Source organism: Calidris pugnax, unplaced genomic scaffold, assembly GCF_001431845.1.
Source record: "Calidris pugnax isolate Ruff unplaced genomic scaffold, ASM143184v1 scaffold27, whole genome shotgun sequence".
NCBI classification, from domain to species: Eukaryota; Metazoa; Chordata; class Aves; order Charadriiformes; family Scolopacidae; genus Calidris; species Calidris pugnax.
Genome location: NW_015090893.1, coordinates 14,216,903 through 14,241,701, shown reverse-complemented (window position 1 = coordinate 14,241,701; position 24,799 = coordinate 14,216,903). Strand labels below are relative to the sequence as shown.

The 24,799-nt window shown below is 45.1% G+C and overlaps 2 protein-coding genes across 4 annotated transcripts in view; one reads left to right on the top strand and one right to left on the bottom strand.

Annotated features, from left to right (window-relative positions):
- Positions 1 to 16,562, top strand: part of HNRNPAB (heterogeneous nuclear ribonucleoprotein A/B) — a 31,568-nt gene extending 15,006 nt beyond the window's left edge. The window contains exon 7 of one of the 3 annotated variants that reach the window (XM_014947850.1): positions 16,300 to 16,562. The gene's annotated coding sequence lies outside the window, so the exon portion shown is untranslated. The other 2 variants (XM_014947851.1, XM_014947847.1) reach the window with 2 other exon arrangements.
- The window catches only part of COL23A1 (collagen, type XXIII, alpha 1), a 186,443-nt gene continuing 176,182 nt past the window's right edge, over positions 14,539 to 24,799 (bottom strand). Inside the window, exons 20-31 of the mRNA XM_014947856.1 lie at positions 24,355 to 24,444; positions 23,920 to 23,991; positions 23,148 to 23,189; positions 22,265 to 22,291; positions 21,754 to 21,825; positions 21,609 to 21,662; positions 21,333 to 21,359; positions 20,784 to 20,837; positions 20,027 to 20,113; positions 18,488 to 18,565; positions 15,504 to 15,542; positions 14,539 to 14,752 (exon numbers count right to left, since the gene is read on the bottom strand). Coding sequence (XP_014803342.1) covers positions 14,750 to 14,752; positions 15,504 to 15,542; positions 18,488 to 18,565; positions 20,027 to 20,113; positions 20,784 to 20,837; positions 21,333 to 21,359; positions 21,609 to 21,662; positions 21,754 to 21,825; positions 22,265 to 22,291; positions 23,148 to 23,189; positions 23,920 to 23,991; positions 24,355 to 24,444 — 645 coding nt within the window. The 3' untranslated portion in view covers positions 14,539 to 14,749. The remainder of the gene's footprint in view (positions 14,753 to 15,503; positions 15,543 to 18,487; positions 18,566 to 20,026; positions 20,114 to 20,783; positions 20,838 to 21,332; positions 21,360 to 21,608; positions 21,663 to 21,753; positions 21,826 to 22,264; positions 22,292 to 23,147; positions 23,190 to 23,919; positions 23,992 to 24,354; positions 24,445 to 24,799) is intronic.

Below are 24,799 nucleotides of genomic sequence, written 5' to 3'. Positions count from 1 at the left end.
GGGGAAACGGGCTTGATTCGGGATTTGGGTTAAACTCTTTCTGCTCCCGCAGCGCTGCCCCCCCCGCATCCCCCAGCCCGCCCTCCCAAACACAGCCTCAGCCCAGCCGAGACAGTAACTCACCCCTGCTTTGGGCTCCTCCGGCTGTCAGGCTGGGCTCCTCGCTCACAGCGTTGGGGGGTGACTTCATCCCCGAGGTCCCACAGCATCCGCCAGGGTCCTGCAAAGCTGCTGGCATCTCACGTGGAAACTGTACCCCCTGGTGCTGCTGGTGGGGGCACAGGGCACATCCCACAGCCCACTCCCTTACCAGGTGGAATAACTTGGTTTTGAGGGCTCTTCAGGATCACTATTGCAGCTCTATCCTAACGTTCTTCCTTCTGAAATACTTCCAAGGAAGTCTCTTTTACATATACTTACATACTTGAAATGCTCAGAAGGAAGTTTGTTTTACAGTTGGAAATAATTTGAAGTGGTAGCCTAGGGGTTACAACTATTAATTGTTCAACACGTACTTTACTATTTAAGCCAAAGTACAAACCAAACCATTTCTTATCGTTGCATTCTTGTGTTTGGTCGGTGACAGAGGTAGACCTGACTGACAATACTTAAAAGCCAGCCCTAGGATAAGCAATAGTTAGGATTAAAAGAGGAAATGTTATCTTCAGATTAGAACAGTCATTCCTCTGTTCCTGTTTAATTGGAATTACTTAAGGAAAAATAGGAAGATTAAGAACCAGAAAGGACATTTTGGAAAGGACATTCTGGGATGGGTCGAGTCCTCTGCCACTGCAGGTGTTGGATCCCATAACTGAGTTCGTAAACTCATCAAGCTTCATTCTAAAAAAAGCCAAATTTTTTCTTCTGCCAACTACACGTTCACATTCTTTTAACTGAGAACATCTGCTAAGATGACACTAGAAAACGTAACAGACCCTTTTAAAACTGCACACTTGGCAGAATTCGCTGACTAGATAGAGCCACCAATAATTATCTCTAGTGGCAGTTACTTGATAAACACAGGAGCAATTTATCCAAATTTGGAGAATCCCAAACCAAATTGCTATGCACTGAAAGCTAGACTGGATTTAGGAAGTCAAACTCAGTTGTTGCATAAAAGTCAGGTTTTAAGTAACAAAGACAGTGGAGAAAAAGTTAATAATGGCCGTTAATCTTTATTTGAACTCTTGTCTGGTTAAGATATTTAGTAGCTATTTATAATAACAACCTGAACATTTACAATTTGGAAAGTTTATTCTTGGCTACAAATGCAGAGTTCATTATACATATTCACACAACTGTAAAAGCAATCTGTACAGAGAGACCTTCTTTTTTAAAAATCTCGTCTTTGCTTTTATTACACAAAGCACAAGGAAAAATATCTTTTTGGAGGTCTCATGCTAATGTACTGTCCATTACAGCTTTAAACTAGAAATACACGATGCAGTACTAATAATACCATTTTAACATGTTAAAACAATGGATAAGAAATACTGTTATTAATGCCTTCATTTTTAAAGTAGTTGTTCCCCAAAGAGATGAGTAAATAGAATACTTCTCATGGCACATACATGATTGAAAATCACAGAGTTTGCAAATAGAGATGTTAAGTACGTTTTCTGTATTTTTAATATCTATATATATTTCTTTTTAAAAGGTGATATATTTTATAGAGATTTAGTCAGCTTTGTATAAAATACCATGTAAATACATTCAAAACCAAACTAATTGTCACAAGGTGTCCAGACTGCACACCCCCACAAATGGCCCCTGCTCCTCTGAACAGCCCCCCTGGAGCAACGCAGCCCCTTGCAGAAACGAGGGACACTTGGGTAACACGGGAGAGGATTAAGCCCTATGGGCATAATTTAAAAAAAAATTATAGACAGATAAAGCACACATTGCATGTATTTTTCTGAACTGTTTACAAATTCAGTGAGATTTTCATTTAGATTTTAAACACCAGCAGGTGCAGGTTCTCAGGTTATGTTGTTTCAGAAATGCCAGCCCATGTGCCGGTTGGAAAATACTTCTATATCCAAAGTAATTTAGTGCAACAGAGCAGGTGGGCTTACAGTTCTGACGGTGGTATTTTTCAACATTTATGATATTGAATATTTTCCTTTTTTTTTTTTAAGATACCAGAAAAAAGAACCCCAAATAGTAGAGCAGAAAGTTGCTACATTATGAAAATGTCTATAAAACTGCACTTCATGAGCCTAACCAGCAAACACAGCAGGGCTCCAGCTTTCATTCCAGCTCATGGCAATTTACTACCTCTTCTGCTTAATTTGGGAATTCAGGGGGTAACATGGGTGCTTTGCAAAACCAGGTCCCAATGTTTTTTATGTAATTACAGAAACAGCATTTTGATATGCACCCACCTTCACTTAATCACATCAGGTCAAATGCACTTTTCAATCTCCAGCACACAGTGCAGCGCGTAACGCCATGTAAAAAACCAGCAAGTGGTCTCAGTGTCACTTACAGCTACTTGGGACATCTCCAGTTTAAGTTTTTCTTCCTTAATATCTACATTATATAAGAAACCACACACAGACACACAAACGAGCTGACTGTTCCATCAAACCACGCAACTATGAGGCAACTTCTACCAGAACTTAGGGAACAGGGATCGATTGTTGTCCTAAGACGTAGGAAAACCACAAACGTTAATAATGTATTCCTTATTCCACTCTGCTGTCAATAATGCCACTTCTTACGCATTGAAAACTCATGTTTCCCAGCTTTCCTGTGGTTTCCCCCCAGGCTCTCTCCAGCAGTATAGAGCCACACAATCTATTAAGCCCTTCTTCCATTCATTTCTAAGTGACAGGTTTTCGGCACTGAACTTTAGCTGCAGATGACACAATAGTTGGCCACCCCTTTTGTTGTGCCATCTAATGGTACACGAGCCTATGGAAAAGTTCCAGCAGTTCACCTGGGGACGTGAAATAAATGACTAGAAAGAAGTAAATTTTAGCTTACAAATGCAAATGATAATCAAGAAAAACAAAGGTTAGGAAATAGATTTTTTTTTTTTTTTACTCACTGGTTTGCTTCAGTCTGCAACAGATTCCCCAAAGTGGAGCTGGGAAGTATTTCAAACTGTACTAATAACAGTCAGGTTCACAATTAAAAGGCAGGTGACTCCAGTAAATGACAGTCAGACTGGGCTAACTGGAGTGATCAGATGGTTTGGGCTTTGGTGACACTATTTGGCATCACTATTGCAAAAGGGTCCAAGAAATACTCTTCCATAAATGCTGTGCTGAAGGATGCCAAGGTCAGTGGTCGCCTTGGCATGCTAAAGTATCTCGGGCCTCTTGAGATCTATCCAAACAATTCACCTTGCACTTAAAAACCTCCCTGGTGGAACAGCTGGGAGGCTGGAACAGCTGTGCTACTGATACTGAGCACCTCAGCAGCCACTTAATAGGTAAAACTCAGGAGTTTTAAATGAAATAAAGCAGTACCGAGGTTTTACTCCCTCCTTGGGCACTGCCAGCTCTGCTGGTGCAGGTTGGAACCAGTCTCATGCAGCCAGATACCTCCAGCATTTATCCAGGATAAGTTGTTTGGGACATTAAATTTTTTTCATTTTTTTATAATTTCTTCTTATTAATAGTTTTGCATATCTTAAATACAAATCTGTTGTCTGTAAAGTTGTCTGTAAAGTTTCCTTGCTCTAAAATTTAAAAATAGAAATTTTACAGGTAACCTACTACAGATAGATTTTATTTGTGTAACACCTTAAATTGTCTGGGCAGCAATGGGACTAAAAACCCAAACAAAGTGAGAATATGATCATATTTTCCAAGAAGGAAATATCAAATTTGGAAGAAGGGGCAACATTTCTATCTAGACGCTCTCATTTTACAAATACTTATTCAAACCCTGTAGTTATGCAGAAAGCATGCTGTCAATTAAGGGACAGTTTGGCATAAAATTTAGGTAAATTTTGTTTCTCTTGATTAAAAAAAGATCTCCTGTAGAGGGCAGCATTAAATCAGCGTTCAATGACCAGGAAGCTTAAGCTCTAATACTCCTTTTCAATACATCCTACATTTACAGGCTAATAAGGCACAGTTATATTGGCCAAGGATGGTTATTTACTATTATGATAAAGCTGGAAATTCAATCCTAATAGTTTAATGAAGCCGTGCATTACAGATGTGTGAGTTCTTTCATTCTGGCCCAAGAGACCGCGGTATTTGACTGATTACAAACCCATGTGCTACCTATACAAATCCATAGGGGGAAGAGAAGAAAACAGCTAAACTAGAACACAGGCTTTCTGGTGTGAAAGCCTTGGTCATTGCAAACGTGCTTCCCGGGCAGTGGGTTACTATAATAATCTTAAAACCACGGGTAATTCCCCCAGGGATTACTTTCCATCAGCGCCCAGGATGGCGTGAACTGCTGAAACCTCCCACGGGTTTCACCACTTTGCTTAAGGATTTTAGATACTGAATTTATGAAGTGGCAGAAGCTCACCTAAATATTTCATCTATTGGTTTCCTAAAAAGAAAACACATCAGAAAATTTCTTACCATGAGAAGAAGCGTTCTTGTTTTTAAATATGCAGGAAAAGAAATCAATATGGAAATAAGTTCATCACCACTGTATATACAGGAAGCATTAGAAGCAGTGCATACAAGAAAGGCAACATCCCCCATGAGAAAAAAAACAAAGCACGTGGCAATTTTTTCTAAAAAACCCTAAAATCTCAGTGCATTGAGGCTTGGAAACTGTTTCAGTTTGGAGTCAGACTGAGGTTCTCTACCACCTGTTTCATAACCCAGCAAAATAGTCCTGAACTCACTGGCCAAGCTGGTTTCAGCTGCAAAACTCGTTCATTCATCTCACCTGTCCCTGTCAGCACAGGCCAAATCTTGGGGTTCCCACTCCAGTGGGGGGCCCCATGAGCTGCCAGCCCCCTTTCTCCTGCAGTTACAGACAGGGGGGTTATTTGGCCACGTTCCCTCCAAAGCTTTAGGGAGCGCTCCCCATCCTTACAGTGAGGTGCAGCATCACCACCCCTGGAGCACCTGGTGCCAGCTCCAGTGATGGCCACCTAATGCAGGTGCCATGTCCTGGGGCGTGGTGGCCCTGCCCGCAGAGATTTGGGGCTGCAACACTTTTTAGGGGTTTCAATTGAGTTTTTGTGCCCTTTGGACTCAGTTTGGGAACTTTGCTTCCAAAATGGATTAGGCTGTGGTATGTTAGAGAGAGGATGTTGGCAATAGCAGGAATGATGGTCAATAGCAACAATTTTAAATAGAAAAATGCCTTAAAGGCAGCTGGTTCTCCTCTGCTCCTGGAGAGAAGGCAGACGTGGTTATCTTAATATAATGGAAATCACCACGCTTTCATGGGGGGTAAATTAGACTAAGGAATTTTGTAAATTGGAAAACAAAGACAAAACACATATTTGGCTGGGCTTCAGAGTCCCCCAAGACCAGTGTGTTATCCAGAATATCTGTGGATGAATCCATGAAGCCAACATATTTAACATTTCAGTGATCAAGACGGATCAATTGCTGGGTCTCAGACTGACCTACATTTCTGGAGCATTGGCAACCTCCCTGTCAGTCATCCTTATTGCTGCTGACATCTAGCCATAACCTTCAGCTGCATTTCTGAATTCCTGTCAAACAATCTTGCATTCTCTCAAACCAGAAGAAGAGAGTGTGGTTTGCCAGGGAGGGGAACGCACAAGGCTTTGTGAGAGGGCGAGGTAATTACTGAGTTTTGAGAGAGACCGCTGGTACTACCTACTAGTAGAATTTATCTTTGTGAGCTGTTTGCAAACTCAAAAAGTATTCAAAAAAGACCCACATAAACATTTTCATGTGGAAGGAGAAAATAATCAACCGATCTGGCATGAATTTGCTGAGCAAAGCACATCTTTTTTTAACTCTTCCCACTAAGGTCATGACTGCTCTGAAACAATTTAGCGTTCAACAACCTACTTTTCTGAACACGTGTGTGTGGAACGCACAGGGAAGTCTGAACAGATTTCCTCTTAGATGCCATGCAATCGATACAAAACCCAACAGTTCCTCTGATACAGTCTGATATGATCCATGAGGAACAACAAGTTCAGAATAAAAAGGCCAAATGGAGCGATGTCCACTGAGGACCGGGAAGGTCTTCACAGCCACAGCTGGGTACGGTACCCTGGGGTTGGTACCTCCCTCTGCTCCCATGAGCTCTGCTCTGGTGATGGAATGGGTCGGGAGATGTCCCACCAGCAGATCCTCGGTGATCTCATGTGGCCATAGGCACAGGGTCCAAACCTGCCAGCATTTCTAATGGAAATGCCAGCAGCGGGAGTGTGGAGAAGGTCCTGCCGACGGGCTGCCGCGCTCCACGTGTGCAGTAGGTCACACCTCCTGGACACACCAGCCTTGCTGCAGGCACGTAGATGGATCTCCTTGGTATGTGCTGGTCTCCCCACGTTTGGGATGCGGAACAAAGCGATGCAGAGAGGGCTTTTCCCTGGGAATTTCCAAGGTGCTCACTGAAGTGTTTGGCGTCTGAGGTGGTAGCGCTGATGGGTGTGGGTACCAGCCACCGTCCTGGGCTGGGAAGATAATTCCACCCTTCCTCCTTGGCTGGCACGGAAATATTGCAAGCTGTGCCTCAGGGATGGGGAGGAAACAACACAGCGGAGAGGTTTCATAGGTTCAAAAAGAACTCTCTTCCTTCATTATGAGCGAATGTGTTGGGTTCTGTGGCAGCAGAGGCTCTGTGCTGGGAGGGGGACGGCTGCCTGCAGGGCAGATAGAGCACTAGGTAAAGCACTCTCCTGGTATTCTGTATCAATGTTTTGCAGGCCTGGCAGTGGTCACAGTTGATGCCTACAAGCACTGGATATTCCACAAGTTGAAGACGGAATACTGACTTGTTTACCTGAAGATAATAGGACTTCGGGGGTATTTCCTCAGAGAAAAATATAAATTTTAATATAATTTCATAAGCTTTGGAGGTTAGCTTGTCTTGTAGCTTCAGTGATATCAAACTTCTTCAAGTAGGAGCTAGATAGAAAGCTGTTTAGTTTTTGCCAGCGTATGTAAAACAAGACTTTTCTATCTGCATTGTAGATTGTTTGTGGACACTTCCAGATTCTTGTGCTTTCTGCAGTCATTCTGGGGACTGAACTCTCATTGATACTGATAGAGGTTCCATGAACAGGACACATGCAGGAATTTTGAGCGTAGAAGCCCACGGTGTGGTTTGGAGTAGTGAAGTGCTTTTAGTTTGGAGATGAACGGGAGAGACGGGAAGAGCAACTGTACGTTAAGGGAACAATTACAGATCTTCTTCCCGGTCACGTCAATGAGAGATTTGCCTTCAACCCTTCCACAGAAGAAGATTTTTAGCTTTAATTTGGGACAATGAAGGGGGTTTTCAAAAGCACTAAAAGCCAGTGGGAGCTTGTTCAGCTGCTCCTCATGCCTTTAAAAACCCCTACACCAAAAGTGATAGCTAACAACATGAAATGGAAGTAAATAAAATGCATTTTCATTGCTGTTTTGAGTTACATAATTGTTGTTTCTTGATTTGTTAGTTGATCTGAATTTACACTGATGTAATCTATATGGTGACCAAGAGAACAGTCAGTAACTGGTAAAGATGCAAAGTGTAGCCACAAAGCAGGCCATGGGTAGGTGTAGACCTGAAGCAGCCAACGACAACAGGTAACAAAAGTTCACTGCCTACAGCTGCAAGTCTTTTGTGTCCACATCTACCACATCAGATGGTCATTCCACATTTACCAGCAGGCAACAAACGCTCCCAGCTGACTAAAAGGATAAGCTCAAGGACAACTAGGACCCAGCCCCAGATCAGCACTCACAGACATCAGTTGAACATCACCCGACCTGTGTGGAGCACTACGCACGTTCCTCCTGTTCTTCAGAACGTTGGGGCCAAAACTACCTTAGCACCAGGTCAGCTCGTGCAGGGCAGGTTGTCCCTGGTCAGTCACATCTCTCCCTCAAGTCCTCTCTGGCAGTAGCTGCCCTAAGAAACCCAGTGGAACAAGGATCTAACAGAGGGTTCAGATCTAGTCAACACACCAAAAGTAACTCCCTTCTGTATTCTCCAAGATCAAGGCCACAAAGAGCCCTTCCATCATCTGGTTTGATACCACGGTCAGGCTCTTAATTTCAGCTGAGACTCCTCCACAGAGCCTAGCAACTTGTACTGGGCTGAAATATTTCCTCCAGAAATGATCCGTTAAATCAAAAAGGCATTAAAGTGCTGGGGATTACGTCACCGGTCTGGTTAGGATTAACCAGTCTCACCATTAAAAATCCATGGCCTACTTCATTTGATTTTTTGTAGCTTCAGCTTCCACACGTTGGATGGATATTTGTACATCTTTCTCTGTTCACTTTAAAAACTTGCTAATATAAAGCATCTCCTCCCTGTAAAGGAATCTGATTTTCTCTTGATCTTCATTGTAAGCTGAACAGACTCAGCTGTAAGCCATTTTCTTCCTCCCTGAATTAATTTTTATGGCCTTTTACTGCACAATCTCTGTTAAAAATTTTTCAACATCTTTAAAAATGAACAGTGGAATAGTTAGCAAATTTTTTAATTGATCTCACTTAATGCCACATGCATTAAAATGCCACATGTATCAAAATCGTAATCCTCCTTTTAGTCGTTACCCTGCTCTGCATGGGATGTGCCCGAGATGAGATAATTTAAAGAAAGAGACTGAAAAGGGAAGAGAAGGAAGAGGACAAGAGGAGTGTGCAGAGTTACAGAGTTTACAGTTAAAACCCACGTAAACCAAGAAAAATCAAACGCAAATGAAGCCTACAAACCAAGACAATTAAATACTCCAAACTCCCAAGGTTTGGGAACCCCAACCAGCAACATTGTGTGCTTTTTTGTTTAAGAGAAGGCTTCAGCAGAGCCCTCCCTGTCCGGCAGCTCTACACGGAAAATATTTACTAGGGTTTTTGTGTTTCAAATTTTGCAGTGGAGGTTTCTTGGGGAATTTGGGTTCCACAGCAACAAAGCGCTTGCACATCTTCAGCCACAGACCCCAGAGCAGGACCCAGAGGTGCTTCCTCTTGGGAAGAAAAATAAAAATAAAAAAGCTTTTCATGATAGTAGTGGAAGTAACCACAGGTAGTCCTCGAGGGTGTTCTGTTTCGCCAAAGAATTGCTCTTTCCATCCCATCAACAGCAGGGAGCGATGAACGGAGCTTGGCTTTGTTTCCCTCTGCGAGTTGCAAGTCCTTCTGCTGTTTGCCCAGATGTTACACAGCAGCTTCTCTCCTTCCTAGGGCTGCAGCCTTTTTTTCTTCTTTGTTTTCGGCCAGGTTTTTTCACCCTTTTAACGTGCACGTGCAATGCAAGTACAGAGGTGAGAGCCAAACGGGGATGGGGATTGATTTCTCCCTCCTTCATGCCACGCGGCACAACCAGGCAACACCCTGTCCCAGTGCTGTTAGTTCACACAGCAACAGCAGCAGCAAATACTGTTCATTCCCAGCTGCTCTCAGTGGTACCTTTATCAAATCCTGATGTTACCATGCGTATCTTACGGGTTTGGGAGCTTTACAATATTTTCAAAGTCCATAAATGACAGAATCCAGTATAAAAAAAGGTCAATATATTACTGTTGAAAGTTTTTTTTTTTCCTTTTTTTATACAAAAATTAAAAAGATCCAAATATATCACATTATTTACACATTGTGCTTCATGCTTAGACATCACTGCAAAAGAACACACAGACAAAGATTTTAATCAAAGAGAAACGGTCCATCCATTATGCTTACTAATCTTATTTGTTAATACTGTAAGGATTGGCATTCAGATTTCTTTAAATATTAACAGCACATCCAAAGTGACTTACCACAGAATTAAATGCTTTTATCCACTAAGGGCATACTCATGTTCTAACCCAGCCAGTTAGTAACACGCTTGCTGTTAACTCTGACTGTGCCCACAGACCACAGCTCTGAATCGGGGTTAGTAATTCCTCTCGGCTTCAGTGTTGGACCCTTGTTGGAGAATGAGGTTACAGCATCCTCCTACAGGGCTGCATCAAACCCTTCTCTTAGGGGGGACACTCAGATCTCCTCATTCTCCTGGGCTGCCTTTGGCTCTTACAGCCCCCGGCTTTTTAGGGGTTTCAATTGAGTTTTTGTGCCCTTTGGACTCAGTTTGGGAACTTTGCTTCCAAAATGGATTAGGCTGCGGTATGTTAGAGAGAGGATGTTGGCAATAGCAGGAATGATGGTCAATAGCAACAATTTTAAATAGAAAAATGCCTTAAAGGCAGCTGGTTCTCCTCTGCTCCTGGAGAGAAGGCAGACGTGGTTATCTTAATATAATGGAAATCACCACGCTTTCATGGGGGGTAAATTAGACTAAGGAATTTTGTAAATTGGAAAACAAAGACAAAACACATATTTGGCTGGGCTTCAGAGTCCCCCAAGACCAGTGTGTTATCCAGAATATCTGTGGATGAATCCATGAAGCCAACATATTTAACATTTCAGTGATCAAGACGGATCAATTGCTGGGTCTCAGACTGACCTACATTTCTGGAGCATTGGCAACCTCCCTGTCAGTCATCCTTATTGCTGCTGACATCTAGCCATAACCTTCAGCTGCATTTCTGAATTCCTGTCAAACAATCTTGCATTCTCTCAAACCAGAAGAAGAGAGTGTGGTTTCCTGGGGAGGGGAACGCATGAGGCTTTGTGAGAGGGCGAGGTAATTACTGAGTTTTGAGAGAGACCGCTGGTACTACCTACTAGTAGAATTTATCTTTGTGAGCTGTTTGCAAACTCAAAAAGTATTCAAAAAAGACCCACATAAACATTTTCATGTGGAAGGAGAAAATAATCAACCGATCTGGCATGAATTTGCTGAGCAAAGCACATCTTTTTTTAACTCTTCCCACTAAGGTCATGACTGCTCTGAAACAATTTAGCGTTCAACAACCTACTTTTCTGAACACGTGTGTGTGGAACGCACAGGGAAGTCTGAACAGATTTCCTCTTAGATGCCATGCAATCGATACAAAACCCAACAGTTCCTCTGATACAGTCTGATATGATCCATGAGGAACAACAAGTTCAGAATAAAAAGGCCAAATGGAGCGATGTCCACTGAGGACCGGGAAGGTCTTCACAGCCACAGCTGGGTACGGTACCCTGGGGTTGGTACCTCCCTCTGCTCCCATGAGCTCTGCTCTGGTGATGGAATGGGTCGGGAGATGTCCCACCAGCAGATCCTCGGTGATCTCATGTGGCCATAGGCACAGGGTCCAAACCTGCCAGCATTTCTAATGGAAATGCCAGCAGCGGGAGTGTGGAGAAGGTCCTGCCGACGGGCTGCCGCGCTCCACGTGTGCAGTAGGTCACACCTCCTGGACACACCAGCCTTGCTGCAGGCACGTAGATGGATCTCCTTGGTATGTGCTGGTCTCCCCACGTTTGGGATGCGGAACAAAGCGATGCAGAGAGGGCTTTTCCCTGGGAATTTCCAAGGTGCTCACTGAAGTGTTTGGCGTCTGAGGCGGTAGCGCTGATGGGTGTGGGTACCAGCCACCGTCCTGGGCTGGGAAGATAATTCCACCCTTCCTCCTTGGCTGGCACGGAAATATTGCAAGCTGTGCCTCAGGGATGGGGAGGAAACAACACAGCGGAGAGGTTTCATAGGTTCAAAAAGAACTCTCTTCCTTCATTATGAGCGAATGTGTTGGGTTCTGTGGCAGCAGAGGCTCTGTGCTGGGAGGGGGACGGCTGCCTGCAGGGCAGATAGAGCACTAGGTAAAGCACTCTCCTGGTATTCTGTATCAATGTTTTGCAGGCCTGGCAGTGGTCACAGTTGATGCCTACAAGCACTGGATATTCCACAAGTTGAAGACGGAATACTGACTTGTTTACCTGAAGATAATAGGACTTCGGGGGTATTTCCTCAGAGAAAAATATAAATTTTAATATAATTTCATAAGCTTTGGAGGTTAGCTTGTCTTGTAGCTTCAGTGATATCAAACTTCTTCAAGTAGGAGCTAGATAGAAAGCTGTTTAGTTTTTGCCAGCGTATGTAAAACAAGACTTTTCTATCTGCATTGTAGATTGTTTGTGGACACTTCCAGATTCTTGTGCTTTCTGCAGTCATTCTGGGGACTGAACTCTCATTGATACTGATAGAGGTTCCATGAACAGGACACATGCAGGAATTTTGAGCGTAGAAGCCCACGGTGTGGTTTGGAGTAGTGAAGTGCTTTTAGTTTGGAGATGAACGGGAGAGACGGGAAGAGCAACTGTACGTTAAGGGAACAATTACAGATCTTCTTCCCGGTCACGTCAATGAGAGATTTGCCTTCAACCCTTCCACAGAAGAAGATTTTTAGCTTTAATTTGGGACAATGAAGGGGGTTTTCAAAAGCACTAAAAGCCAGTGGGAGCTTGTTCAGCTGCTCCTCATGCCTTTAAAAACCCCTACACCAAAAGTGATAGCTAACAACATGAAATGGAAGTAAATAAAATGCATTTTCATTGCTGTTTTGAGTTACATAATTGTTGTTTCTTGATTTGTTAGTTGATCTGAATTTACACTGATGTAATCTATATGGTGACCAAGAGAACAGTCAGTAACTGGTAATGATGCAAAGTGTAGCCACAAAGCAGGCCATGGGTAGGTGTAGACCTGAAGCAGCCAACGACAACAGGTAACAAAAGTTCACTGCCTACAGCTGCAAGTCTTTTGTGTCCACATCTACCACATCAGATGGTCATTCCACATTTACCAGCAGGCAACAAACGCTCCCAGCTGACTAAAAGGATAAGCTCAAGGACAACTAGGACCCAGCCCCAGATCAGCACTCACAGACATCAGTTGAACATCACCCGACCTGTGTGGAGCACTACGCACGTTCCTCCTGTTCTTCAGAACGTTGGGGCCAAAACTACCTTAGCACCAGGTCAGCTCGTGCAGGGCAGGTTGTCCCTGGTCAGTCACATCTCTCCCTCAAGTCCTCTCTGGCAGTAGCTGCCCTAAGAAACCCAGTGGAACGAGGATCTAACAGAGGGTTCAGATCTAGTCAACACACCAAAAGTAACTCCCTTCTGTATTCTCCAAGATCAAGGCCACAAAGAGCCCTTCCATCATCTGGTTTGATACCACGGTCAGGCTCTTAATTTCAGCTGAGACTCCGCCACAGAGCCTAGCAACTTGTACTGGGCTGAAATATTTCCTCCAGAAATGATCCGTTAAATCAAAAAGGCATTAAAGTGCTGGGGATTACGTCACCGGTCTGGTTAGGATTAACCAGTCTCACCATTAAAAATCCATGGCCTACTTCATTTGATTTTTTGTAGCTTCAGCTTCCACACGTTGGATGGATATTTGTACATCTTTCTCTGTTCACTTTAAAAACTTGCTAATATAAAGCATCTCCTCCCTGTAAAGGAATCTGATTTTCTCTTGATCTTCATTGTAAGCTGAACAGACTCAGCTGTAAGCCATTTTCTTCCTCCCTGAATTAATTTTTATGGCCTTTTACTGCACAATCTCTGTTAAAAATTTTTCAACATCTTTAAAAATGAACAGTGGAATAGTTAGCAAATTTTTTAATTGATCTCACTTAATGCCACATGCATTAAAATGCCACATGTATCAAAATCGTAATCCTCCTTTTAGTCGTTACCCTGCTCTGCATGGGATGTGCCCGAGATGAGATAATTTAAAGAAAGAGACTGAAAAGGGAAGAGAAGGAAGAGGACAAGAGGAGTGTGCAGAGTTACAGAGTTTACAGTTAAAACCCACGTAAACCAAGAAAAATCAAACGCAAATGAAGCCTACAAACCAAGACAATTAAATACTCCAAACTCCCAAGGTTTGGGAACCCCAACCAGCAACATTGTGTGCTTTTTTGTTTAAGAGAAGGCTTCAGCAGAGCCCTCCCTGTCCGGCAGCTCTACACGGAAAATATTTACTAGGGTTTTTGTGTTTCAAATTTTGCAGTGGAGGTTTCTTGGGGAATTTGGGTTCCACAGCAACAAAGCGCTTGCACATCTTCAGCCACAGACCCCAGAGCAGGACCCAGAGGTGCTTCCTCTTGGGAAGAAAAATAAAAATAAAAAAGCTTTTCATGATAGTAGTGGAAGTAACCACAGGTAGTCCTCGAGGGTGTTCTGTTTCGCCAAAGAATTGCTCTTTCCATCCCATCAACAGCAGGGAGCGATGAACGGAGCTTGGCTTTGTTTCCCTCTGCGAGTTGCAAGTCCTTCTGCTGTTTGCCCAGATGTTACACAGCAGCTTCTCTCCTTCCTAGGGCTGCAGCCTTTTTTTCTTCTTTGTTTTCGGCCAGGTTTTTTCACCCTTTTAACGTGCACGTGCAATGCAAGTACAGAGGTGAGAGCCAAACGGGGATGGGGATTGATTTCTCCCTCCTTCATGCCACGCGGCACAACCAGGCAACACCCTGTCCCAGTGCTGTTCGTTCACACAGCAACAGCAGCAGCAAATACTGTTCATTCCCAGCTGCTCTCAGTGGTACCTTTATCAAATCCTGATGTTACCATGCGTATCTTACGGGTTTGGGAGCTTTACAATATTTTCAAAGTCCATAAATGACAGAATCCAGTATAAAAAAAGGTCAATATATTACTGTTGAAAGTTTTTTTTTTTCCTTTTTTTATACAAAAATTAAAAAGATCCAAATATATCACATTATTTACACATTGTGCTTCATGCTTAGACATCACTGCAAAAGAACACACAGACAAAGATTTTAATCAAAGAGAAACGGTCCATCCATTATGCTTACTAATCTTATTTGTTAATACTGTAAGGATTGGCATTCAGATTTCTTTAAATATTAACAGCACATCCAAAGTGACTTACCACAGAATTAAATGCTTTTATCCACTAAGGGCATACTCATGTTCTAACCCAGCCAGTTAGTAACACGCTTGCTGTTAACTCTGACTGTGCCCACAGACCACAGCTCTGAATCGGGGTTAGTAATTCCTCTCGGCTTCAGTGTTGGACCCTTGTTGGAGAATGAGGTTACAGCATCCTCCTACAGGGCTGCATCAAACCCTTCTCTTAGGGGGGACACTCAGATCTCCTCATTCTCCTGGGCTGCCTTTGGCTCTTACAGCCCCCGGCTCTCCTGGGTGTGTGAATAACCCATCCACGTCCACCTCGAGCACTGCAGCAGCGTCATTTTGGTGGATTATAATTACAACAGCAGAAAAGTCTTTGTTTAGAAATAAAGCCTGAAAACCAGGCATTGCTACTGACAATATTAAGGAGAATTTTTACACTTGGCCAATTCTTGGAGGGGTGTTCCTAGCAGCAGCCATGGGGAGTAAGACGAAGCTCGATGGAATCCTGCTCTGCCGGGCACGTACCCTGTGCCCAAAGGGCGGGCAGCAGGACGAGCAGCCACCGTGCAGCAAGTGATTATTCACAACCTGCCCAAGGACATGCAGTTATTATTATTACTGTACCTTATGCCAACATCCTGCTACTGGCAGTCCGTCTGGTCCCTGCAAGATGGAAATTGCAGATTTAATTTCTGGTGACAAAAGTGGCTTAAGCGTCAGACCCCAAAACCTGAAGCTCAATACAACGATGGAATGTTTAGCAGCACCATTAATTACCATGCAAAACTCGTTTACCATATATGCACAAAACTAGATAGGCAGGCAATGTAATCCCAGTGTCACACACAACACAAAATAAATACATCGCAGGATAAAAAAAAAATAAATTAAAACCTACATTTTCTTTTTCCTTAAAAAAGAAAATGTGAACAAATACAAAAATTTGGAACCACAGTTAATTAACTTCCTAGGCTACTTTATAAGGTAGTGTTTTTTGCAATCAGACATATATATGGAAAGCACGATGTGGAAATGTATTTTTTGTTAACAGGCACTTTTCAGTTTGGAGGCGGTGATGTAATATTTTTTCTTTTTTCTGGATGATGCCCTATTTGCGTTAAGTTTGATCCTGCAGTACTTAGTTTCTTTAAGAAATCTTGAGTTGCTGAACTGATTCAAATAGGATGAGTTGTGGACTATATGCAAAGGGAGTGAAAATATTTGTCTTTTTCTGGTGGAGACACAAGAACCGTACAGAAACCAGAGAGCCAGAAGAGCTTACTTACCAGGAGGAGACCACTGAAAAGGAAGGAGCCCCTTAGAAGAGGAGAGGACTATGTCTGACCAACTCTTTCAAGATACTTTAGAAGAAATAGCTGACTTCAGCTGCCTTTTCTGACGCTGGATTTTTTTTTTTAAGGCCCTGGGATCTGTGATTGCATGAATTCCTGCCTGTAGAGCCACAGGGAGCACTGACCTTCCCTGAGCCACCTCCAGGGTAACCGGGGGTGGGTGGGCAGCGCAGAGAACTGCTGGTGCAAACGTAGGTCAAAATGCATTTTTACATTTTTTTACTGTAAATGTCAGTCATCACATTTTTTGTATTCTGTATTGATTTTATATGTAAAATAGCCGATGCCCAATAAAACAGACGCAGTGAAGTAAGGTTTCCCTCTCCAGCTACTCACGGTGTAACAGCTCAAGTTGGGTTTCACATGCTTTCCTATAACATTCGTTAGAAAACACACTATTTTCTGCTGACACCAGTAAATATTTTGGTCCGTAACTACTCATAAAAAAGTGCAATTTATACATTTGCCAGAGTTGTCTCGGGGTGCAGGGTAAAGGGCACAGAGCAGCTGTTTGACCTAGAAGGATCCTGACCTGCTGGCAGAGCACATCCTAACACCGATGGTCACGGGGTTGATTTCTGCCCTGGGCTTTTTCTCCTTTCTTTGCACTCAAAATGCTTAATTTTGGCCACTATAAAACTCCACGCCTTTCTACCATGGTTCACCCAAGTGATTCCAGAATGACTTGTCCACTTAAAAAGAGCTTTGCAGCCTGGGTGTTAAGGCTCAGGCTCATGCTCCTGGACTGAAAAGCCATCACCAAGAACCCAGGGAGTCTCCACCCTACGGTGGGGTGGAGAACGAGGACAGCAGTCCCCAGCCAACATGCAACCAACCCTCCCACACAAGTGGGAAGATCTGCAAGTGCTCTTCTAACTCATCACATACTGGAGAAATCACCTACTGCAGTTCACAATGCCCTCACCACAGATAGCTCTTGGGTTGTCTCTACAGTTAAGATGGGAGAGACTTGGTAAATAGAACATCTCCGGGGAGTAAATACGAAGAGTTGAAGCGGGGCTGCTGCGAGTAATTGGTTTCTTTGACACATATGAAAGTAATTTAACTTTTTGAAAGAGAGGGAGCTTACTGCCCTTTTGTTTCTCTGAAGACAACTGCAAATCATCTAACATGCAGCATTTTCTATGGTTAAAAAAAATGAAAATAAAACAATGACCTCTTTTAGCTAGTTGTGCAGAGCCCTGTCGGGGAACAGAGCGTGAACCTTCCTGCATCAGCACTGGGGACAGAGCTGTGTCCTGACCCAGCAAATGCCCTCCTCGTGCCCAGAGTGGCCGTGACCCCCTCCAGCCACCGCTCCGCAGAACTGTCCGGGTGTTTGGGGAAGGCTGGTCAGAACCCAGCTGGGAACCAGACCCCCAGGGCTGCAGCAGCACAGGCTCAAGGGGAACCAAACTGGGCTGTAGGTACCAAGAGAAGCCAGAACTAATTTTCAGCATCTGTTACCAGAGAATCACAGAATGGTTTGGATTGGAAGGGACCTTAAAGTTTATCTAGTCCAACCCCCCTGCCCTGGGCAGGGACCCCTCCCATCAGACCAGGTTGCTCCAAGCCCCCTCCAACCTGGCCCTGAACCCCTCCAGGGATGGGGCAGCCACAGCTTCTCTGGGCAACCTGGGCCAGTGTCCCACCACCTTCACAGGAAAGAATTTCTTCCTAATATCTCATCTAAATCTCCCCTCTTTCAGTTTAAAACTGTTACCCTCTCATTCTATCCCTCCACTCCCTGATCAAGAGTCCCTCCTCATTTTTCCTGTAGCCCCTTTAGGGACTGGAAGAGGCTCCAAGGTCTCCCTGGAGCCTTCTCTTCTCCAGGCTGAACCCCCCAACTCTCTCAGCCTGTCCTCACAGCAGAGGGGCTTCAGCCCTCAGAGCATATTTGTGGCCTCCTCTGGACCAACAGGTCCATGTCCTGATGTTGGTGGCCCCAGAGCTGGACACAGCACTGCTGGTGGGGGCTCACCAGAGTAGAGGGGAAGGATCATATCCATAAAGGGACAGGCATCCCCTGTGTGATCTCCCATTCCTTACACTCCTTATCTAGAGCAACTTTAACTGGGAAGAAGACGGCACAACACACCGGTGTCCTTCCCCCAGTGCCCAAGTGAAACATCTTGTTCCATCTCTGCTGCCGCGTGTCCTTCCTTCCTCTCCCTGGAGGGGTTTTCTCCTCAGGACAGGGTGACAGCAAACACACACAAGCCATGCAAGAAAGCAAGCGAGCAGATACCGTACCAACGGGCAGGGCATGCTCAGCCCCACCAGGGCTGGTACACCTGGGTCCCCTTTGCTGCCTGCCACGCTCCCATCTCCCTGTTTGGAAAAATAACTGCTTGTTGAGAATGAATAATGGACACAGGAGCTCCTCAGACACCCATGTTTCAGCAGAGGAGGACAGGCCCAGAACTTTACACCTCCATTTCTGATGACACGGCAGGTCAGCAGAGTTGTTTATGGCAGGGAATTCACAGACACGTAGAGTCTGTCATCTGGGAAAGATCTTCTATACACAAACCAGAGGTTCACGATTTTAACAGCGCGGTGAAAAAGATGAGGGTTAAATCATCCAGCAAGTTGAGGAGGAAAGGTGACCCATCAGAAACGAAATAATTAACTGGAGTTCACGCTCAGTCTCCAAGCGAAATAAAGCATATTGACTGAAGGAGCTTTTTGCTGGTACAGCAGAGCTGTATGGCAGCAGCTGAGATTCTTCTCCCCCTGCCAGCACAGTGATGGCAAAGTCACACATTTAGGAAAGAAATGGGTCTTTTGGAGCATATTGGAGGAGGTACCTGGCAATACCAGTTAGGGGCAGCTCAGCTGAGGACTACCAGCTGCATTTAAGTAGTTTTGGTTCAGTAGCTGATACAAATAATTCTTACATCCTGCACCCTCAAAGCAATGTAAGGAAAGGATCTCTTTGGCTTTAGTCATTGTATGAAAAATAGTAATGAAAAGGAAGTAAATTTTACCAGGCCAGATAACTTCTTATAAACCAGTATAGATCTATATTTTTTTTTTCCCTGGGCCCTATCAAAGGAAGGAGAGGTTCTGGAGGGGACTTGGAAGGTCCACCTTCCTCAGGCCCAAACACCAGGCGGTTTCCTGCAAAGCCCCTGTGTGCCTGCATGGGACAAGCCCGGGAAGGGACAGACCTGAGCCACGAGCTGCTGTCTTGGGTGGAGAAACACAGGGAGGTCTCTTCTCCCTCCCAGAGGCACCTCTTGGCAGCCCGGGGAGCTCCAGTTTGTACATCCCTGATCCTTGCCAGCACAGAGATGTTATCAACTCCAACCCCCTTCCCCACCTGGGAGAGCTGGAGCTGGGCTCATCCCTCGCTGGGTTTGTGGAGATGAAGGGATGGAGCTGACCTGGTTTTCAGATCCACCTCCCACCATCCGCCGCCTTGAGTTACTCCCCGGTTTCAAACGTACTCAGAGGCCAGGCCGGCAGCTTCACCAGGGCACGCTATCTCCTGAAGAGCGTCACTGAAGCCCATTGTTCCCCACTACAATAAGAAGGTCTTTCCACAAAGATTCTTTATTTTTACTGCTGTGGCTTGCTCCCATCTGGCCAGAGAGGAGCAAGCAGTGAATTTCCAGCAGTGCAGATAAAACAAACCATTAAGAAAAGTGAGAAAACAATAACCATCTGCTCTGATTTACTGCGAAATGAAGAACTACCAAATCCTCCCTCCCTTTCCCTGGCTTCGAAGCCGTGTCCCCTTTCAGTCCCGGCACCGGGTGCTTAGAAAGAGTGAAATAAAAGACGTACCACGGGACAAGGCTGATCCAGTCCAGGAGGGCCCGGTTCCCCCTTCTGCCCTTTGGCTCCTTTTCTCCCTGGTATTCCTCGCTCGCCCTGTTGGCCCAAGGGGAAAAATATCAGGAACAGGAGGGGAAACAGCTCGGCTTGAACTCGCGCAGCAGAGTCCCCCAGCTCACCCAGAGCAGGGACGTTTGAGCTAGTGTAAACCTCAACTGAGTGATTAAATCACTGTGAAAATCTTCAGTTAAAGCTGGGTGGAGATATTTTAATAGATAATTTTATAACAGAATGACTAAGTGACCGGTTTCTGCTAGAAACCAGGTTGGTATCTGACAGTAACTGGGACCATTGGCTTCAGCCCCTGCCCTGCGCTCAGCTGGGCTCCGGCCTCCGACTGGGCACCCTTTTATTTAAGAATCACTGTAACAAAACCTTTGACTTAGATCCATTTTCAAGGTCTATAAACCAAAACTTAGTGATTCTTCCCAACCCGGAGCTGTCAGCCTGCTCCATTTCCCCACAATGGTGGTGCTGGGGGCGGGAGGCCAGGTTTGCAGAAAGGACTTCCAAGTGGGTGGGAATTAACTGCACGTCCTGCCCTACACTGGGACCACGCAAATCCTTGTGCCACAGAAAATGCCTTGCACCTGAGAAACACTGCCAGGCTGGAGAGGGAACCAGCACCCTGGAAAAGCATCACTGCCTGCTAAAAAGAGCAACCAGTCCTGCCCCATGAGCATCTCTACAGCCACAACCCACTCACCTTCTCGCCCCTTTCGCTTCTCTCTCCTTTCTCTCCTCTGAGACCTGGGAAACCCTATTGCAGCAATTTTTAGGTGGGGGAGGGGGGAAAAAATAGAGATATGTAAGTTTAGTGTGTGAACGTCCCAGCATCTCAGTTCAACATAAGCAACCTCCAGCACCAACCCACCCTCCCACGGTGAAGAATATGACATTTTCTTCCTGTTGACTTCCTGTGTCAGCAGTTTCTTGGGAAAGTGAATGCTCTACCTACCCCCAGTAACATTACACCTATCAGAGACTTTTGTTTCACAGAATCCAATACAAACATTCTCAACTGGAAAGGGAAACCCCCTGTGATATCTTCAGCCCAGCAGTTACCGCTGTGCAGGGGAAGGTGTTTGGCAACTGGCCTGAAGTAAGCCCTTTCCTACAGACATCGTTCTGCCGGCACTGTGTTGCAGGGACAGCAACGCCTACAGCACTAGCTGCATGGTTTTCTGACCATCTCAAACAATTTTCTGGCTTTTTCATGTTTCTACATATCACAATTAATGTTTTCCATACTCACATCCAATCCTGGCTCCCCCGGCTTTCCCTGCAGTTGTAAAAATACAAATTAAGACGTGCCATGTTGAATTTGGCGTTGCAGGCAAACTTCTATCCAGTTGGTGAAATACTCCAGTAGTGACAGCATGGGTTTGCCCAACACCCCACAGGACTCGAGGGGAGCTCCTCGCCACACGTCGGGATAGTGCCGGTGGACCCACCATGGCAGGGGTTTTATCAGCCCTTATTTTGGGATTACACCACAACATCACCACTCCTTTCCCACACCCACAATTACCTTCTCTCCTTTGGTGCCGGGTAAACCGATGAGCCCAGGAGCACCAGGGAGACCCTTCAGGAAAAAAGGAACAAGGTGTTGGGATGGTTGCTGTAAGGCAGGTTTTCTGGCGATGGCCAGAAATGAGACACAGGAAACGACTCACAGCAGGTCCAGGGTCGCCGTGGTCCCCCTTCTCACCACTGTCACCTTTTTCTCCCTTTGCACCGTCCAAGCCCTGCATAAAAGAAATGCCATCAACCAAGAAGACCTGGCAGCTCTGCCCGACAGCCAGTCACACATTCACCACCTTCTCCCACATCTCTGGGATGCGGATACCCACCCTGCCATTGACGTTCTCCTCTTGACCAGACCATATAAGAAAATAGTTGAAAATAACAGCTTTTTCACTCTGGGTTAGGAAACCCTGACTCGCATGTGCTGCCGGCCCTCAGGACTCCGTGCTGGAGGAGGGTTTAAGACTGTAAATGTGTTTGGAAGGAAAAAAGCCTTGTTTTCCAAAACACCAACTGCTGAACAGCACAACGAAGGGCTGTGTTGTCACAAACAGCGACCAAAAAAAAAATCAGTTTCCAGAGCTGACAGGCCTTTGTGAGCCTGTAAATAATGCACTGGCAGCCTGGAAACAGTGGGTGACATTTAATTTATTGACTTACTTTAGGCCCCTGGATTCCTGGAGGACCCTGCGGGAAAGACAATGGTGCATTTGAAAAAACAGCATTTAAAGACAAACCCCAAAGTTTGCTTCCCAAACCGTTTCTTGCTCAAATTATGGGCTGACAATGGCCAAATATTTCTTTTCGAGACAGGTGGCAGTTCATTGGGTTCTCCGACGTCAGACTTGGGGGAGACGAACTGAAAAGGACCACTTTGTGAAATGTGCAACAATAAAGCTCTGCAACAGGAGCTCCGGGGAGCTTTGCTGTCCTGAAGCAAGTGACAGTGAGCTCTGACACCCCTCTGCCACCACAGCCCCCCGAGCCCAGCAGGGCTGGGGACACTTCCCAGGTTATGAACACTGCCAGGTTTTGAAGTGTGGTACATCTCAAGGTTGGACACAGCAGAAGCATCTTGACCTTCCCAATGCCCTCAATGGCTCCTCAGCCTTTTGGAGTATCGAAGGTACCAGGCACCTCAGGCATCTGCATCAAAAACGCTCCACGTGTTCCTCACCACCCGCTTCTTCTCCCACTGCAACTGATGGCAAAAACTTACCAACTTGGGCAAATTTGTGGGAACACAGACACTATCATGGGGAAAACGGCTTTTCCCATCCCACAAGGTTTTACCTTTTCTCCACCCCAAGGAGCAACTCAGATATTTGCAAAATGTGCCACAAATGCTGATACACTCTCCTAAATCAGGTGCTTCCATCTCTCTGAAAGCAGCACCCAACGCTGTAGGCATTGATTTTTCTCCTGGTTTCCCAGCAGCCCACAATGATTAAAGACAGCAAACCACCCTCATCCTTAGCTAATCACATGTGATAACAAATCTGCAGCAACACTCAATTACTCAATCAGCTTTCCAAAGTCCTACCATAGGGCCGGGTAATCCGGGGGGTCCGGGCTCAGGAATGATCTGCAGAAGGGAATTAAACGGCACGTTAACAGGGCTGGGCACAGAGAGAAGACAGGTTGGGAATGAAAGCTTCACCCAGCCCAGAATCTTGATTTTATACCCTCTGATGAAATGGCTTCAATCAACATATCTGCTAATCAAGGAGTTGCTTGTAGGATTTATAAATAAATGAATCTAAATAAGCACAAGAATCAAGCTAGTCTCTGACATGAGAGGTGTGACCCACCCCACTGAGTGTATTTGCCAGTCACAAAACGCATGTAATGGAAAATGATGCAATTCTCTGCACAGACTAGAGGAAACCAGCCTTTTTGATTAAAAAAAAAAGTCCCCAAAATTAGAGTTCTCATGTCATTAATAAAAAACTATGAAAACTCACCACTTCTTTTATTTTTAAGCAAAAGATGTAATTAAGGAAAAAAATAGGATGCAGAAACCCTGTAAAACTGCAAGGAGCCCAATGTGTTTTTAGAATTGAACATAATTATAACAGCAGCAGCCAATATCTCAGCCATCAATGCAGAATCTAAAGTAACTTTGTGGCGCTGAGGGTGCAAAGTATTCTTCCCTAACAAATAAACCCCATTTAGACAAATCTGAAAGTTCTTGTAGAAGACAGCTGGGTTTTGCTCCCCTCCCCTCACGGGTACAGAATGGGAAGCTCTGGCTGCACCCCCCGACTTTGCCAGACCCCGTGTTGGGAAGAGGCTCTACGGTGCCAGGATCTTACGTGATTATTCTGCAAACACGGTGACCCAGTGTCTCCTTTTTCTCCTTTGTCTCCTTTTGGCCCTTCTGGTCCCTAAAAGATAAACACATAACGCTGATGAGGTGCATCTTCCAGGAAAGCAAATACGAGAGAAAAATTCATTTGCCTTCCTCTAAACTCCAGCCTTGGCTCAAGTAAAGCTATTCTTCATCCCCTGGGACTGCCTGAGGAAAGGAGATTTTCTCCTTCTTGCTGCCAGCTTAGAACACCTTCTGAACAAGCCGTTAGCAGCAAATAAAATTCCAAGCTCCCACATCCTGCAGCTCTGCAGTAACGTGGTGTGGACAGGCCATTGCTTGGCTCAGCAAACCCAGCCACATCCACCAAGCGTTTGCAGAAATCAATGCATCAAAAGAGCCAAGCAGCAGACGTAGAGGGACAGACAGAGGGACGTACCGGGGGGCCCGATAAGCCCATTTCTCCCGTCTCTCCCTTCTGTCCCGTGATCCCCACGCTGCCCTGGTCCCCCTTCGCTCCTTTGGGACCCTGGAAGTATACAGAAAACAACTTGCTTAGGAGAAAACTTAAAAAAAACCCAACAAAACCAAACCACCACCAAACCAATCCACAACAGCCATTTCTACCTTTTGGCTGTTTCTCTCCATGTTGGAGGACGAGCTCACGAAAACATCTTTTAACGTTAAAACTCCCATACTCCAGTTTCGCAGGCGCAGCAGAATTTGGCTGGGCCGTGGCAGGGATCACAGCCATTTAGTGCTGGGAAGTTTTACAACAGAATTTGAGACAGTGTCTGATGAACCACTGGTAAAAGGAGCCCCGTTGGCTCGGCAGACGTGGCCACGAGCAGCATCTGCCCTGCTCATGGCTGAGCAATGGGTGA